The sequence below is a fragment of the Coregonus clupeaformis genome, unplaced genomic scaffold, assembly GCF_020615455.1.
Source record: "Coregonus clupeaformis isolate EN_2021a unplaced genomic scaffold, ASM2061545v1 scaf0527, whole genome shotgun sequence".
Lineage (NCBI taxonomy): Eukaryota > Metazoa > Chordata > Actinopteri > Salmoniformes > Salmonidae > Coregonus > Coregonus clupeaformis.
Genome location: NW_025533982.1, coordinates 175524 through 195000, shown reverse-complemented (window position 1 = coordinate 195000; position 19477 = coordinate 175524). Strand labels below are relative to the sequence as shown.

At 48.1% G+C, this 19477-nt stretch overlaps 1 protein-coding gene across 1 annotated transcript in view; it reads right to left on the bottom strand.

Annotated features, from left to right (window-relative positions):
- LOC123484991 (rho GTPase-activating protein SYDE1-like) overlaps positions 1–10688 on the bottom strand; it is a 16592-nt gene extending 5904 nt beyond the window's left edge. The window contains 7 exon segments of the mRNA XM_045215818.1: positions 5008–5134; positions 5817–6046; positions 6924–7167; positions 7490–7660; positions 7662–8227; positions 10097–10363; positions 10445–10688. Coding sequence (XP_045071753.1) covers positions 5008–5134; positions 5817–6046; positions 6924–7167; positions 7490–7660; positions 7662–8227; positions 10097–10363; positions 10445–10667 — 1828 coding nt within the window. The 5' untranslated portion in view covers positions 10668–10688.
- Between the last annotated feature and the right edge of the window lie 8789 nt (positions 10689–19477).

Below are 19477 nucleotides of genomic sequence, written 5' to 3'. Positions count from 1 at the left end.
CACTCTGACAGAGCTCCAGAGTACCTCTGTGGAGATGGGAGAACCTTCCAGAAGGACAACCATCTCTGCAGCACTCCACCAAATCAGGCCTTTATGGTAGAGAGGCCAGACGGAAGCCACTCCTCAGTAAAAGGCACATGACAGCCCACTTGGAGTTTGCCAATTTTTTTGAATAAGAAACATTCATGTGTTGAAAATCCCAAATTGTTTGCATAGTCAACTTACACACAGCTCTGACACACACACTTACCCCACCAGACATGCCACCAGGGGTCTTTTCACAGTCCCCAAATCCAGAACAAATTCAAGAAAGTGTACAGTATTATATAGAGACATTATTGCATGGAACTCCGTTCCATCTCATATTGCTCAAAAAACAACAAACCTGCTTTCAAAAAACCGATAAAGCAACACCTCACGGCACAACGCCTCTCCCCTATTTGACCTAGATAGTTTGTGTGTATGTATTGATATGTAGGCTACGTGTGCCTTGAGCTGTTGTTGTCTATTAATGAAACTCCCCAAATACAGGTGTGCCAAGCTTGTAGCATCATACTCAATAAGACTCGAGGCTGTAATCACTGCCAAAGGTGCTTCAACAAAGTACTGAGTAAAGGGTCTGAATACTTCAGTATTCTTTTTTTTTTGCAAAAATGTCTAAGAACCTGTTTTTGCTTTGTCATTATGGGGTATTGTGTGTAGATTGATGAGGGATTTTAGAATAAGGCTGTAACGTGATGGGGTCTGAATACTTTCCGAATGCCCTGTATGTTAACAGAATGTGCTAGCACAGCCTGGAATATGTTCCAGGATTCATCCGATGTCAATGAGGAGTTTACCACGTCAGTCACCGGTTTCATTAATAAGTGCATCAACGACGTTGTCCCCACAGTGACCGTACGTGCATACCCCAACCAGAAACAATGGATTACAGGCTACATCTGCACTGAGTTAAAGGCTAGAGCTGCCTCTTTCAAGGAGCAGGACACTAACCCGGACGCTTATAAGAAATCCCGCCACGTCCTCCGACAAACCATCAAACAGGCAAAGCGTCAATACAGGACTAAGATCGAATCCTACTACACTGGCTCTGACGCTCGCCGGATGTGACAGGCTTTGCAAACTATCACGGATTACACAAAGGGAAACCCAGCCGCGCGCTGCCCAGTGACGCGAGCCTACCAGATGAGCAAAATGCCATATAAGCTCGCTTCGAAGCAAGCAACACTGAACCATGCGTGAGAGCACCAGCTGTTCCAGACGACCGTGTGATCACGCTCTCCGTAGCCAATGTGAGTAAGACCTTTAAACCGGTTAACATTCACAAGGCCACAGGGCCAGACTGATTAACATGATGCGTATTCAGAGCATGCGCTGACCAGCTGGCAAGTGTCTTCACTGACATTTTCAAACTCTTCCTGACCCAATATGTAATATCTACATGTTTCAAGCAGACCACCATAGTCCCTATGCCCAAGAACGCCAAGGTAATCTGTCTAAATGACTATCGCTCCATAGCACTCACATATGTAGCCATGAAATGCTTTGAAAAGCTGGTCATGGCTCACATCAACACCATCATTCCAGACACCCTGGACTGACTCCAATTCAAATACCGCCCCAACAGATCCACAGATGACCAATCTCTATTGCACTCCACACTGCCCTTTCCCACCTGGACAAAAGGAACACCTACGTGAGAATGCTATTCATTGACTACAGCTCAGCATTCAACACCATAGTGCCCTCCAAGCTCATCACTAAGCTAAGGACGCTGGGACTGAACACTTCCCTCTGCAACTGGATCCTGGTCTTCCTGACGGGACCCCCCAGGTGATGAGGGTAGGCAACAACACATCCGCCACACTGATCCTCAACACGGGGGCCCCTCAGGGGTGCGACACGGGGGCCTCTCAGGGGTGCGACACGGGGGCCCCTCAGGGCTGCGTGCTTAGACCCTCCTGTACTCCCTGTTCACCCACGACTGCGTGGCCAGGCACGATTCCAACACCATCATGAAGTTTGCAGACGACACGACGGTGGTAGACCTAATCGACGACGATGAGACAGCTTATAGGGAGGAGGTCAGAGACCTGCCAAGGTGGTGCCAGGAGAAAAACCTCTCCCTCAAAGTCAGCATGACAAAGGAGCTGATTGTGGACTATAGGAAACGGAGAGCCGAGCACACCCCCATTCACATTGACGGGTCGAGAGCTTCAAACTCCTCGGTGTACACATCACTGTTGCTTACGAAGCATGTGACGAATAAAATGTGATATGATTTAGCCTATTAAGCACAAAAAAACATGTTTCAAGTGAAAATTAGGCAGGTCTGATGCCGAAAAAGAAAGGACATTATTGCCTACTTCACCCAGATGTTCTATTTGTTTTCTTTCTGGTGTATGGGGATAGGGGACTGACCTGTGATGATGCTGATAGAGACTGGTGTATGGGGATAGGGGACTGACCTGTGATGATGCTGATAGAGACTGGTGTATGGGGATAGGGGACTGACCTGTGATGATGCTGATAGAGACTGGTGTATGGGGATAGGGGACTGACCTGTGTTGATGCTGATAGAGACTGGTGTATGGGGATAGGGGACTGACCTGTGATGATGCTGATAGAGACTGGTGTATGGGGATAGGGGACTGACCTGTGATGATGCTGATAGAGACTGGTGTATGGGGATAGGGGACTGACCTGTGATGATGCTGATAGAGACTGGTGTATGGGGATAGGGGACTGACCTGTGATGATGCTGATAGAGACTGGTGTATGGGGATAGGGGACTGACCTGTGATGATGCTGATAGAGACTGGTGTATGGGGATAGGGGACTGACCTGTGATGATGCTGATAGAGACTGGTGTATGGGGATAGGGGACTGACCTGTGATGATGCTGATAGAGACTGGGTATGGGGATAGGGGTCTGACCTGTGATGATGCTGATAGAGACTGGTGTATGGGGATAGGGGACTGACCTGTGATGATGCTGATAGAGACTGGTGTATGGGGATAGGGGACTGACCTGTGATGATGCTGATAGAGACTGGTGTATGGGGATAGGGGACTGACCTGTGATGATGCTGATAAAGACTGGTGTATGGGGATAGGGGACTGACCTGTGATGATGCTGATAGAGACTGGTGTATGGGGATAGGGGACTGACCTGTGATGATGCTGATAGAGACTGGTGTATGGGGATAGGGGACTGACCTGTGATGATGCTGATAGAGACTGGTGTATGGGGACAGGGGACTGACCTGTGATGATGCTGATAGAGACTGGTGTATGGGGATAGGGGACTGACCTGTATTGATGCTGATAGAGACTGGTGTATGGGGATAGGGGACTGACCTGTGATGATGCTGATAGAGACTGGTGTATGGGGATAGGGGACTGACCTGTGATGATGCTGATAGAGACTGGTGTATGGGGATAGGGGACTGACCTGTGATGATGCTGATAGAGACTGGTGTATGGGGATAGGGGACTGACCTGTGATGATGCTGATAGAGACTGGTGTATGGGGATAGGGGACTGACCTGTGATGATGCTGATAGAGACTGGTGTATGGGGATAGGGGACTGACCTGTGATGATGCTGATAAAGACTGGTGTATGGGGATAGGGGACTGACCTGTGATGATGCTGATAGAGACTGGTGTATGGGGATAGGGGACTGACCTGTGATGATGCTGATAGAGACTGGTGTATGGGGATAGGGGACTGACCTGTGATGATGCTGATAGAGACTGGTGTATGGGGATAGGGGACTGACCTGTGATGATGCTGATAGAGACTGGTGTATGGGGACAGGGGACTGACCTGTGATGATGCTGATAGAGACTGGTGTATGGGGAAAGGGGACTGACCTGTGTTGATGCTGATAGAGACTGGTGTATGGGGATAGGGGACTGACCTGTGATGATGCTGATAGAGACTGGTGTATGGGGATAGGGGACTGACCTGTGATGATGCTGATAGAGACTGATGTATGGGGATAGGGGACTGACCTGTGATGATGCTGATAGAGACTGGTGTATGGGGGATAGGGGACTGACCTGTGATGATGCTGATAGAGACTGGTGTATGGGGACAGGGGACTGACCTGTGATGATGCTGATAGAGACTGGTGTATGGGGACAGGGGACTGACCTGTGATGATGCTGATAGAGACTGGTGTATGGGGATAGGGGACTGACCTGTGATGATGCTGATAGAGACTGGTGTATGGGGATAGGGGACTGACCTGTGATGATGCTGATAGAGACTGGTGTATGGGGATAGGGGACTGACCTGTGATGATGCTGATAGAGACTGGTGTATGGGGATAGGGGACTGACCTGTGATGATGCTGATAGAGACTGGTGTATGGGGATAGGGGACTGACCTGTGATGATGCTGATAGAGACTGGTGTATGGGGGATAGGGGACTGACCTGTGATGATGCTGATAGAGACTGGTGTATGGGGACAGGGGACTGACCTGTGATGATGCTGATAGAGACTGGTGTATGGGGATAGGGGACTGACCTGTGTTGATGCTGATAGAGACTGATGTATGGGGATAGGGGACTGACCTGTGATGATGCTGATAGAGACTGGTGTATGGGGATAGGGGACTGACCTGTGATGATGCTGATAGAGACTGGTGTATGGGGATAGGGGACTGACCTGTGATGATGCTGATAGAGACTGGTGTATGGAGATAGGGGACTGACCTGTGATGATGCTGATAGAGACTGGTGTATGGGGATAGGGGACTGACCTGTGATGATGCTGATAGAGACTGGTGTATGGGGATAGGGGACTGACCTGTGATGATGCTGATAGAGACTGGTGTATGGGGATAGGGGACTGACCTGTGTTGATGCTGATAGAGACTGGTGTATGGGGATAGGGGACTGACCTGTGATGATGCTGATAGAGACTGGTGTATGGGGATAGGGGACTGACCTGTGATGATGCGGATAGAGACTGGTGTATGGGGATAAGGGACTGACCTGTGATGACGTTGATGTCAGGATAGAGATCTTCATTCAGGCTGACAGCAGCACTGTCCCTCTCAAACGCATCTCTCAGTTCCTTCTTTACTGCAGCTGACCCACACAGACGGTACAGACCCACCACCTACAGACAGACACAACCATGAATGAACCATACATGAACCACAGACCCACCACCTAGACAGACAGACAGACACAACCATGAATTAACCATACATGAACCACAGACCCACCATCTCCAGACAGACAGACAGACAGACAGACAGACAGACAGACAGACAGAACCATGAATTAACCATACATGAACCACAGACCCACCATCTACAGACAGACAGACAGACAGAAAGACAGACACAACCATGAATGAACCACAGACCCACCATCTACAGACAGACAGACAGACAGAAAGACAGACACAACCATGAATGAACCACAGACCCACCATCTACAGACAGACAGACAGACAGAAAGACAGACACAACCATACATGAACCACAGACCCACCATCTACAGACAGACATTAGACAACCAAAACCATTCAGACACATCAACATTAATATGTTCCAGCTGGTTTATTTGACCTCTATAGAGTCCATATCTGTGGAAATTAGAGGTGGGGTTGTTGTCCTGTGTATGATGAACAGTGTAAATGGATGAAAAATGTTGTGAAAAAATGTTATGCACTCACTAACTGTAAGTCGCTCTGGATAAGAGTGTCTGCTAAATGACTAAAATGTAAAATGTAAATGTAAATGAGGTGGGTTTGTTGTCCTGTGTATGAAACAGTGTGCTGTAAACTAACTAACCTTCAGTCCTCTCTTCTGGATCTCAGCCACACTCTTCTGTATGAGCAGAGGAACATGGACCGCAGAGTTCTCCTTGTCCACCAGGTGGCGGAGCTCCACTCCAAACACCATGGGAGGGTTGAGGTGGCAGGGTCGGGGGTCGGGGGGTTCCCATTGCTCCAGCAGAGTCAGCTTCACATACAGTAGACCCCTGGGCTCTAACCTCACGCATATCTGCTGAGACCGAGAGGCTGGGGAAGGAGAGGGACAGAAGAGATAGCACAAGGGGAAGGAGAGGGACAGAAGAGATAGCACAAGGGGAAGGAGAGGGACAGAAGAGATAGCACAAGGGGAAGGAGAGGGACAGAAGAGATAGCACAAGGGGAAGGAGAGGGACAGAAGAGATAGCACAAGGGGAAGGAGAGGGACAGAAGAGATAGCACAAGGGGAAGGAGAGGGACAGAAGAGATAGCACAAGGGGAAGGAGAGGGACAGAAGAGATAGCACAAGGGGAAGGAGAGGGACAGAAGAGATAGCACAAGGGGAAGGAGAGGGACGGAAGAGATAGCACAAGGGGAAGGAGAGGGGACGGAAGAGATAGCACAAGGGGAAGGAGGGGGACAGAAGAGATAGCACAAGGGGAAGATGAGGGACAGAAGAGATAGCACAAGGGGGAAGGAGAGGGACAGAAGAGATAGCACAAGGGGAAGGAGAGGGACAGAAGAGATAGCACAAGGGGAAGGAGAGGGACAGAAGAGATAGCACAAGGGGAAGGAGAGGGACAGAAGAGATAGCACAAGGGGAAGGAGAGGGACAGAAGAGATAGCACAAGGGGAAGGAGGGGGACAGAAGAGATAGCACAAGGGGAAGATGAGGGACAGAAGGGGAGAACGAACAAGAGAAGGAAAAATACAGTTGATTGACAGAGTGATTCCAAAAGATCAGGAACTAGGTTAGCTAAGATGCCTTCAGACAAAATAAAGTCCACTGGTATGGGAAAGCCTTCTGCTGCAGCCTCACATTGCCAAGCATCAGTGAAGTGGATTGTAAAACAACAACAACAACAGGTATACATAGAACTTCATCTACTACGTTCATATGACTTTTAACTCTCTCTGGTGCTCCTACCTTTGAACAGCGGGGGTATGGACACAGCCCCCAGACAGCAGACCCTGTTCCTGGTCGGTGCTGTGGAGTCGCTGCCCTTCGTGGTGCTAGTCTCAGCCCCAGCCCCAGCCCCAGGGGAAGGGGTGAGCACCACCAGTTTCAGCTGCCTGGCCCTCTCCAGTTCCAGGTTAAAGGTGTGGTTGAGGGGCAGAGAGCCCCCCCTGGAGGTCAGCAGGCCGGTGCGGGCCCTGGTCACCCCATCCACCTGATGACCACAATGGAAATAATAATAATAATAATAATAATAATAATAATAATAATAATAATATGCCATTTAGCAGACGCTTTTATCCAAAGCGACTTACAGTCATGCGTGCATACATTTTTGTGTATGGGTGGTCCCGGGGATCGAACCCACTACCTTGGCGTTACAAGCGCCGTGCTCTACCAGCTGAGCTACAGAGGACCACTGTTTTGTTCTAATTACAATGTAGACAGACAGACAGACAGACAGACAGACAGACAGACAGACAGACAGACAGATAGACAGATAGACAGATAGATACAGATACTTTATTAAAAATCACCTGGATGGCACAGAACACCTCCTTACTGGCGTCCTGTTTAGGGGACCTCAGCAGTTTCTCCACCCCAACGAGGTGCACCGTGAGCAGGCCGGAGACGCGCTGGGCGCACCGTGGCTGGTCCGACACGCTGTAGACTCTGAACGAGCTCAGGTCAGATGTCATGGTCACTCCCCTCCTGGCTGGAGTGGTGGGTGGAGTGAGGGGGTGGAGGAGGGGTGTTGTGGGCAGAGGGGGGTCCCCCTGGTCCACCCCGGCCCTGTTTGGGGAGCAGCTCAGGTGAGTCTCCGTCGCTTAGGTAGCCCCCCTTACTGGCGGCAAAGGAACGTCCCCTGGAGGAGCGTCGTTGCGGTCTCGCCGGGGCCGAAGTGTCCAGGTGGTACCTGCTGATCACCTCGTTGGACTGCTCCTTACGGACGTTTGGGGGTGAGGTCCCCTCTCCACCTCCGTCCCCTCCTCCTCTGCCCGTTCCCTCCTTCCCGTGGCGATGGGAGCGTGAGGAGCGCAGGCTGAGTTTACGGCGGAGTTCGGGGAGTTTCCTCATCTTCATGGACAGGGATTTCCGGACCGTTCCCGGGGATTTGATCCTGTCCATCATGCTGCTGGCCACGCCCCCTTTCTTCTGGGCCCCGGGGCTGTCTGAGGGGACAGACAAACCCCCTCCGGCGCTGGATACACCCCCTTCTGCACCTGCAGCCGTGAAAGATTGCAGTTCCTCACACTGGATCTGTTGAATTACAGCTGAGATGGGATGGAGAGAGGAGAGAGACAGAGAGAGGAGAGAGATGGAGAGAGGAGAGAGATGGAGAGAGGAGGGGGTGGAGAGAGAAGGGGTGTGGAGAGAGGAGGGGGGTGGAGAGAGGAGAGAGATGGAGAGAGGAGAGAGATGGAGAGAGGAGGAGGGTGGAGAGAGGAGGAGGGTGGAGAGAGAAGGGGGGTGCAGAGAGGAGGGGGGTGGAGAGATGAGAGAGATGGAGAGAGGAGAGAGATGGAGAGAGGAGAGAGATGGAGAGAGGAGGGGTGGAGAGAGAAGGGGGGGTGGAGAGAGGAGGGGGGGTGGAGAGAGGAGAGAGATGGAGAGAGGAGGAGGGTGGAGAGAGGAGGGGGGTGGAGAGAGGAGAGAGATGGAGAGAGGAGAGAGATGGAGAGAGGAGGAGGGTGGAGAGAGAAGGGGTGGAGAGAGGAGAGAGATGGAGAGAGATGGAGAGAGGAGGGGGTGGAGAGAGGAGGGGGGTGGAGAGAGGAGAGAGTTGGAGAGAGGAGAGGGAGGAGAGAGATGGAGAGAGATGGAGAGAGGAAAGAGATGGAGAGAGATGGGGAGAGGAGGGGGTGGAGAGAGGAGGGGGTGGAGAGAGGAGAGAGATGGAGAGAGGAGGGGGGTGGAAAGAGGAGGGGGTGGAGAGAGGAGAGAGATGGAGAGAGGAGAGGGAGGAGAGAGATGGAGAGAGATGGAGAGAGGAGAGAGGAGAGAGATGGAGAGAGGAGAGGGAGGAGAGAGATGGAGAGAGATGGAGCGAGGAAAGAGGAGGGATATAACGTGTTTAATATTTGTGTGCAGTGCTTTATATATGAAGGGTTTATTTCATAAAGCTATATCCACCAATTTTCACATTTGTGTTTCTTCACCAGAAATGATTGCTCATGGGTACCTTCATTTGTGTGTAAAATATTACTGTTCTCATATTTTTTATTAATAGATTTTAGGTGTTTTTTTGCAAAATGCTGAATATCCATTGTTTAGCTGGTGTCACATCTACTCCCGTACCCCTCTCCGGCACTCCAGGTCGCCAGTCGACTGTTCATTACGCACACCTGCCACCATGGTTACGCGCACCTGCGCGGTATTATGAGACTCACCTGGACTCCATCACCTTCCTGATAATAATAATATGCCATTTAGCAGACGTTTTTATCCAAAGCGACTTACAGTCATGCGTGCATACATTTTTTTTGTGTATGGGTGGTCCCGGGGATTGAACCCACTACCTAGGCGTTACAAGCGCCGTGCTCTACCAGTTGAGCTACAGAGGACCACAGGAAGACCTCCCCTATATCAGTCACTCCCTTTGGTTCCTTCCCCAGGCGTTATGGATTCTGTTCCTGTGGTTCATGTCTGGGCGCTACTCCTGTTTCTTGTTTTGTTCCATGTTTTATTTATGATTACATTCCCTCCCTGTACTTGCTTCCTGACTCCACACGTTACAGCTGGAATGGAGTGTTCCTATCCTGTATATTTGACTGTGATATGTGGTTGTCTCACCTAGCTGTCTTAAGATGAATGCACTTACTGTAAGTGGCTCTGGATAAGAGCATCTGCTAAATGACTAAAATGTCAAATGTAAATGTTTTACATAAAGATCTCATATTACTGTATTGATTCATAAAAAATAAAAATAAATAAAAATATTGATATCACAAATGTATAATTTGTACAGTTCATTATAAAAAATAATAATATTTGTTACATTTGACTGTGTAAAACCTAGCAGTACTACTTATTTATCTGGGAGTGAGACGGATATATAGAAAGAAGCTCATCATTTGTGTCTATGAACTCTTATCATCTGCATCATTGTAGCTACAGTAGCTTATTCTACAGTATGTAGCTACCTGGGCCGTCTCCGTCTCCGTCTCTCCTACTGCAGGCTGAGCTGTCTAATGTGATGGCTTTGGTCCGGTGGGCTCTGCCCGGGCTGGAGCCACCTGAAGGGCACTGGTTCTGGGTGGCATGACGCTCTAAACGGGAGGCCCCTCCACCTCCACTGGTGCCGGGGCTCACCACCAGCCCTGCCCGCCGCTGGCTCCTCATCTGGGGGTCCCTCAAGGTCTCCGACAGCCCCTCTGTCTCCCTCCTCCTCCAGGGGTTCTCACTGTCCAACCTAACACCCCCTCCTCCTCCTCCTCCTCCTCCTCCACCTCCTCCTCCTCCTCCACCTCCACCTCCTAAACGTCCTAAACCTCCAATGCCACGCAAGACGTCCTCTTCCTCTGGAATAGGGTTGTACCAAATGTTGTTCTCCCCCTCTGTGCGTTGCCTCAGCTCAGTGAAGCAGTTGGGGAGGAGGCCTAGACGCGAGGATGCCTCGTCTGCAGCCTGGCTCTTTCCTGTGGACAGTACCCAGGCTCGGCTGCTCCTGTCCAGGGTCTGGAGATAGGCCCCTGACCCCGAGGACTTCACCATACAGGAGGAGACACAGACCTCAGCGTAACCCCCCTACAGGGTTGGTCAGCTCTGGGACTGCGGTGTGGACAGGGGAGGAGGCTCATAGAAGGGGGTGCTGCAGTGTCCCTGATCTAAATCATCACACCTCCTCCTGTCCAGCCCGGCCTCCACTAACGTCTTCTGGCTCCAGGCCTGTTTGGAGGCCGAGGCCTGGGCCTTTCCTGAGCTGCTATCCGAGTCGCAAGCCCTGTAGACCAGGCTGTGAGAGCCCTCTGTGCTGGGCGGTGGCTCTCTGGGTGTGGAGGCCAGTTTGGCCCACTGCTGTTTCTTGGCCACTGTTATCTGGGTACGTGGGGTGGTGACGCTGTCCTCCGTGGGCGGGGTCGGGGGTTCGGCCTCCGCTGTCATTACCGTTGACAACGATGAGGATGAAGAGCTTTGGATGACATCACTCTTCCCCTGGATGTCTGGAGGGAAACAACACAGCTATTATGATCATTATCCTGTTCAATAATGACTGTATTATGATCATTATCCTGTTCAATAACAACCTTATTATGATCATTATCCTGTTCAATAACGACTGTATTATGATCATTATCCTGTTCAATAAAGACCTTATTATGATCATTATCCTGTTCAATAAAGACCTTATTATGATCATTATCCTGTTCAATAATGACTGTATTATGATCATTATCCTGTTCAATAATGACCTTATTATGATCATTATCCTGTTCAATAAAGACCTTATTATGATCATTATCCAGTCCAATAAAGACCTTATTATGATCATTATCCAGTCCAATAAAGACCTTATTATGATCATTATCCAGTCCAATAAAGACCTTACTTGGTATCAACATGTTGGCTTCATAAATACAAGGCTACAAGACATTGACTTGATGGGCAACGAGAGACATTGGTAATGAAATGTGACCTTTAAAAGACACACTAAACTAACATAATGGTGGATAAAGGAGTTCGTCTAGCTTCTACCAATTCAAACCCACATGCTTTGCTCTTAGAAAAGGGCAGTAGCATGTATTTTACTGCTCTTGATTTGTGTGACTGACTTGGTCCCAAGAACAACATTTTTTTCAAATGCGTTTCTGTCTACAATGAGTCATGAGGAAAAAGAGAGAAGTGAAAAGTGAGAGAATGAAAGACCATATACATCTTGAGAGAGAAGGAGAAGAGTAGGGGGTTACATACAGTATTTAGTGATTTGTTAAATAAGTCTCTCCTCTCCTCCCTCTCTCCTCTCCTCCCTCTCTCCTCTGCTCCCTCTCTCCTCTGCTCCCTCTCTCCTCTGCTCCCTCTCTCCTCTCCTCTGCTACCTCTCTCCTCTCCTCTCCTCTCCTCTCCCTCCCCTTCATTTCCTCCTCATTTCCTCCTCTACTCTTTTCTCCCTCCTCTCCTCTCCTCTCCTCTCCTCTCCTCTCCTCCCTCTCCTTCCCCCCTCTGCTCCCTCTACCTCTCCTCTCCTCTCCTCTCCTCTCCTCTCCTCTCCTCTCCTCTTCCCTCCTCTTCCCCCTCTGCTCCCTCGCTCCTCTTTTCCTGTGACTGTCTTCCCCCCTCTAGTTTGTGTGAGCCTGGTGACGTGCAGTAATATTCTGCCTGGGCCGCAGGAATCATGAATAAACCCACTGTGTCTGTCTATAATATATATATATATATATATATATATATATATATATATATATATATATATATATTTCAAAATCTTTATTTAACTAGGCAAGTCAGTTAAGAACAAATTCTTATTTACAATGACGGCCTACCAAAAAGAAAAAGGCCTCCTGCGGGGACGGGGGCTGGGATTAAAAATAAAGAGAGAGACCACAACACTACATAAAGAGAGACACCACAACACTACATAAAGAGAGACGCCACAACACTACATAAAGAGAGACGCCACAACACTACATAAAGAGAGACACCACAACACTACATAAAGAGAGACGCCACAACACTACATAAAGAGAGACGCCACAACACTACATAAAGAGAGACGCCACAACACTACATAAAGAGAGACGCCACAACACTACATAAAGAGAGACGCCACAACACTACATAAAGAGAGACACCACAACACTACATAAAGAGAGACACCACAACACTACATATAGAGAGACACCACAACACTACATAAAGAGAGACACCACAACACTACATAAAGAGAGACACCACAACACTACATAAAGAGAGACACCACAACACTACATAAAGAGAGACGCCACAACACTACATAAAGAGAGACGCCACAACACTACATAAAGAGAGACGCCACAACACTACATAAAGAGAGACGCCACAACACTACATAAAGAGAGACGCCACAACACTACATAAAGAGAGACGCCACAACACTACATAAAGAGAGACGCCACAACACTACATAAAGAGAGACGCCACAACACTACATAAAGAGAGACGCCACAACACTACATAAAGAGAGACACCACAACACTATATAAAGAGAGACACCACAACACTACATAAAGAGAGACACCACAACACTACATAAAGAGAGACACCACAACACTACATAAAGAGAGACACCACAACACTACATAAAGAGAGACACCACAACACTACATAAAGAGAGACACCACAACACTACATAAAGAGAGACGCCACAACACTACATAAAGAGAGACGCCACAACACTACATAAAGAGAAACGCCACAACACTACATAAAGAGAGACGCCACAACACTACATAAAGAGAGACGCCACAACACTACATAAAGAGACGCCACAACACTACATAAAGAGAGACACCACAACACTACATAAAGAGAGACACCACAACACTACATAAAGAGAGACGCCACAACACTACATAAAGAGAGACGCCACAACACTACATAAAGAGAGACGCCACAACACTACATAAAGAGAGACACCACAACACTACATAAAGAGAGACACCACAACACTACATAAAGAGAGACACCACAACACTACATAAAGAGAGACCACAACACTACATAAAGAGAGACACCACAACACTACATAAAGAGACACCACAACACTACATAAAGAGAGACGCCACAACACTACATAAAGAGAGACACCACAACACTACATAAAGAGAGACACCACAACACTACATAAAGAGAGACACCACAACACTACATAAAGAGAGACACCACAACACTACATAAAGAGAGACACCACAACACTACATAAAGAGACACCACAACACTACATAAAGAGAGACACCACAACACTACATAAAGAGAGACACCACAACACTACATAAAGAGAGACGCCACAACACTACATAAAGAGAGACGCCACAACACTACATAAAGAGAGACGCCACAACACTACATAAAGAGAGACACCACAACACTACATAAAGAGAGACACCACAACACTACATAAAGAGAAACACCACAACACTACATAAAGAGAGACGCCACAACACTACATAAAGAGAGACGCCACAACACTACATAAAGAGAGACGCCACAACACTACATAAAGAGAGACGCCACAACACTACATAAAGAGAGACGCCACAACACTACATAAAGAGAGACGCCACAACACTACATAAAGAGAGACGCCACAACACTACATAAAGAGAGACACCACAACACTACATAAAGAGAGACGCCACAACACTACATAAAGAGAGACACCACAACACTACATAAAGAGAGACGCCACAACACTACATAAAGAGAGACACCACAACACTACATAAAGAGAGACACCACAACACTACATAAAGAGAGACGCCACAACACTACATAAAGAGAGACGCCACAACACTACATAAAGAGAGACACCACAACACTACATAAAGAGAGACACCACAACACTACATAAAGAGAGACACCACAACACTACATAAAGAGACACCACAACACTACATAAAGAGAGACACCACAACACTACATAAAGAGAGACCTAAGACAACAACACAGCATGGCAGCAACACATGACAACACAGCATGGTAGCAACACCACATGACAACAACATGGTAGCAGCACAAAACATGGTACATACATTATTGGGCACAGACAACAGCACAAAGGGCAAGAAGGTAGAGACAACAATACATCACGTGAAGCAGCCACAACTGGCAGTAAGAGTGTCCATGATTGAGTCTTTGAATGAAGAGATGGAGATAAAACTGTCCAGTTTGAGTGTTTTTTGCAGCTCGTTCCAGTCGCTAGCTGCAGCGAACTGAAAAGAGGAGCGACCCAGGGATGTGTGTGCTTTGGGGACCTTGAACTGAATGTGACTGGCAGAACGGGTGTTGTATGTGGAGGATGAGGGCTGCAGTAGGTATCTCAGATAGGGGGAAGTGAGGCCTAAGTGTCACACCCTGATCTGTTTCAGCTGTCTTTGTGATTGTCTCCACCCCCCTCCCAGGTGTCGTCCATCTTCCCAATTATCCCCAGTGTATTTATACCTGTGTTCTCTGTTTGTCTGTTGCCAGTTCCTTTTGTTTCATCAAGCCTACCAGCAGTTTCCCCCTTGCTCCTGTCTTTCTCAAGTGCCTGTTTTCTAGTTTTCCCGGTTTTGACCATTCTGCCTGCCCTGAGCCTGCCTGCCGTTCTGTACCTTGTCACACCACCCTGGATTATTGACCTCTGCCTGCCCTGACCCTGAGACTGCCTGCCGTTCTGTACATTTTGGAATGGATTATTGACCTGTCGTTTGCCTGCCCCCTGTTTTTGTAATAAACGTTGTGTTACTTGGACACGGTCTGCATCTGGGTCTTCTCCTGAAACGTGAGACTAAGGGGGTTTTGTAAATAAGCATCAACCAGTATGTCATTTAATGAAGTCTCCAAAAGAACATAAGCAGAGGTGTGTGTGTGTGTGTGTGTGTGTGTGTGTGTGTGTGTGTGTGTGTGTGTGTGTGTGTGTGTGTGTGTGACACTGCTGTGTGGATGTGCTTCTGTGTGTCGGGATATGAAGAGGCAGCATTCAAAACAACAAACGCAAGTTAAAAACCCCAATATTTGCTCCAGAAATCCCCATTAGACGTTTGCCCAGATCATGCAGCCCTACAACTAACCATGTGTGAACTGCTGAAGACATCACCAAACACCAGCGACACTAATTCATTCCTGACTGTAGCCCCCCCAACCCTCACTAGTGTCAACACACCTACAGTAGCCCTATCTATCCCCCAAACCCTCACTAGTGTCAACACACCTACAGTAGCCCTATCTATCCCATGATCCCTCACTAGGGTCAACACACCTACAGTAGCCCTATCTATCCCCCAAACCCTCACTAGTGTCAACACACCTACAGTAGCCCTATCTATCCCATGAACCCTCACTAGTGTCAACACACCTACAGTAGCCCTATCTATCCCATGATCCCTCACTAGTGTCAACACACCTACAGTAGCCCTATCTATCCCCCAAACCCTCACTAGTGTCAACACACCTACAGTAGCCCTATCTATCCCATGATCCCTCACTAGGGTCAACACACCTACAGTAGCCCTATCTATCCCCCAAACCCTCACTAGTGTCAACACACCTACAGTAGCCCTATCTATCCCATGAACCCTCACTAGTGTCAACACACCTACAGTAGCCCTATCTATCCCATGATCTCTAGTGTCAACACACCTACAGAAGCCCTATCTATCCCATGATCTCTAGTGTCAACACACCTACAGTAGCCCTATCTATCCCATGATCTCTAGTGTCAACACACCTACAGTAGCCCTATCTATCCCATGAACCCTCACTAGTGTCAACACACCTACAGAAGCCCTATCTATCCCATGATCTCTAGGGTCAACACACCTACAGTAGCCCTATCTATCCCATGATCTCTAGTGTCAACACACCTACAGTAGCCCTATCTATCCCATGATCTCTAGTGTCAACACACCTACAGTAGCCCTATCTATCCCATGATCTCTAGGGTCAACACACCTACAGTAGCCCTATCTATCCCATGATCTCTAGTGTCAACACACCTACAGTAGCCCTATCTATCCCATGATCTCTAGGGTCAACACACCTACAGAAGCCCTATCTATCCCATGATCTCTAGGGTCAACACACCTACAGTAGCCCTATCTATCCCATGATCTCTAGGGTCAACACACCTACAGTAGCCCTATCTATCCCATGATCTCTAGGGTCAACACACCTACAGTAGCCCTATCTATCCCATGATCTCTAGTGTCAACACACCTACAGTAGCCCTATCTATCCCATGATCTCTAGTGTCAACACACCTACAGTAGCCCTATCTATCCCATGATCTCTAGGGGCAACACACCTACAGTAGCCCTATCTATCCCATGATCTCTAGTGTCAACACACCTACAGTAGCCCTATCTATCCAATGATCTCTAGTGTCAACACACCTACAGTAGCCCTATCTATCCCATGATCTCTAGGGTCAACACACCTACAGTAGCCCTATCTATCCCATGATCTCTAGTGTCAACACACCTACAGTAGCCCTATCTATCCCATGATCTCTAGTGTCAACACACCTACAGTAGCCCTATCTATCCCATGATCTCTAGGGTCAACACACCTACAGAAGCCCTATCTATCCCATGAACCCTCACTAGTGTTTGGTCTGTAGCTCAGCTGGTAGAGCACGGCGCTTGTAACGCCAAGGTAGTGGGTTCGATCCCCGGGACCACCCATACACAAAAATGTATGCACGCATGACTGTAAGTCGCTTTGGATAAAAGCGTCTGCTAAATGTCATATTATTATTACCTACAGTAGCCCTATCTATCCCATGATCTCTAGTGTCAACACACCTACAATAGCCCTATCTATCCCATGATCTCTAGTGTCAACACACCTACAATAGCCCTATCTATCCCATGATCTCCTGGAGCAACACACCTACAGTAGCCCTATCTATCCCATGATCTCTAGTGTCAACACACCTACAGAAGCCCTATCTATCCCATGAACCCTCACTAGGGTCAACACACCTACAGTAGCCCTATCTATCCCATGATCTCTAGTATCAACACACCTACAGTAGCCCTATCTATCCCATGATCTCTAGTGTCAACACACCTACAGTAGCCCTATCTATCCCATGATCTCCTGGAGCAACACACCTACAGTAGCCCTATCTATCCCATGATCTCTAGGGTCAACACACCTACAGTAGCCCTATCTATCCCATGAACCCTCTCTAGTGTCAACACACCTACAGTAGCCCTATCTATCCCATGATCTCTAGTATCAACACACCTACAGTAGCCCTATCTATCCCATGATCTCTAGTGTCAACACACCTACAGAAGCCCTATCAATCCCATGATCTCTAGTGTCAACACACCTACAGTAGCCCTATCTATCCCATGATCTCTAGTATCAACACACCTACAGTAGCCCTATCTATCCCATGATCTCTAGGGTCAACACACCTACAGTAGCCCTATCTATCCCATGATCTCCTGGAGCAACACACCTACAGTAGCCCTATCTATCCCATGATCTCTAGTGTCAACCCACCTACAGTAGCCCTATCTATCCCATGATCTCTAGTGTCAACACACCTACAGTAGCCCTATCTATCCCATGAACCCTCACTAGGGTCAACACACCTACAGTAGCCCTATCTATCCCATGATCTCTAGTGTCAACACACCTACAGTAGCCCTATCTATCCCATGAACCCTCACTAGTGTCAACACACCTACAGTAGCCCTATCTATCCCATGAACCCTCACTAGTGTTTCATCCCATGAACCCTCACTTCCGTCTCGCTTCCGCATTGTCTCCGTGCTGCTCTGCTGTTTGTTGCTACTTGGCTACCTGCCAAACTATTCACGTTTTACTTTTAATAAACGTTTAATCAATCTCTGTGTTCAACAAATTTACCAACTTTTTAGTTTTGTCCTCACTCATCTTTTTTCGTTAAACTTTTTCACCCCGGACGTTTATCCCGAGACAGAAGAGTCATTTTCCTGTGCGTTCTAGCTGCCAACTTTACGTTATTTTCCTTTTTTCCATCGCAACTTTTTTCCCTTATTCAACTTTTTCACTCCGGACGCTTTATCTGGACATGGTTCATCAACATCTTCAACAGCCGAAGCTAAGTAGTAACATTAACATGATGTCTTCTAATTGCAGTCGCTGTACTCATAATATACAGGAGAATTCTCGCCTTACGGGCGAGAATAGCTGTGCTACAAGCCCAGCTTCAGACGCAATCGTTAGGCAAGGGTAATATCAGTGTAGGAAAGGAAGAAACAGCGTCTGTGCCACCAGTAAGTACAGACAGTAACGTTAGTATAAATCCCCCCGCACAGTCCCCGCAGCCGGACAACTTTCTCATGGCTTCTGGAGGGAAATACTGTTGGAATGCTCAACCGGTGTCGCTCATTCAGCCGACAGAAACCTTCAACCGGTTTTCCCCATTATGTAGCGAGTCGGAGTCTGAGTCTGAGTCTTCTCTAGTCTCTACTCCTCCCGTTACGGGGTCTGAGACTCGAAGGCTCCCACCATTAGCTCTGACAAATTGAAAACCCTAGTCATTGGCGACTCCATTACCCGCAGTATTAGACTTAAAACGAATCACCCAGCGATCATACACTGTTTACCAGGGGGCAGGGCTACCGACGTTAAGGCTAATCTAAAGATGGTGCTGGCTAAAGCTAAAACTGGCGAGTGTAGAGAGTATAGAGATATTGTTATCCACGTCGGCACCAACGATGTTAGGATGAAACAGTCAGAGGTCACCAAGTGCAACATAGCTTCAGCGTGTAAATCAGCTAGAAAGATGTGTCGGCATCGAGTAATTGTCTCTGGCCCCCTCCCAGTTAGGGGAAGTGATGAGCTCTACA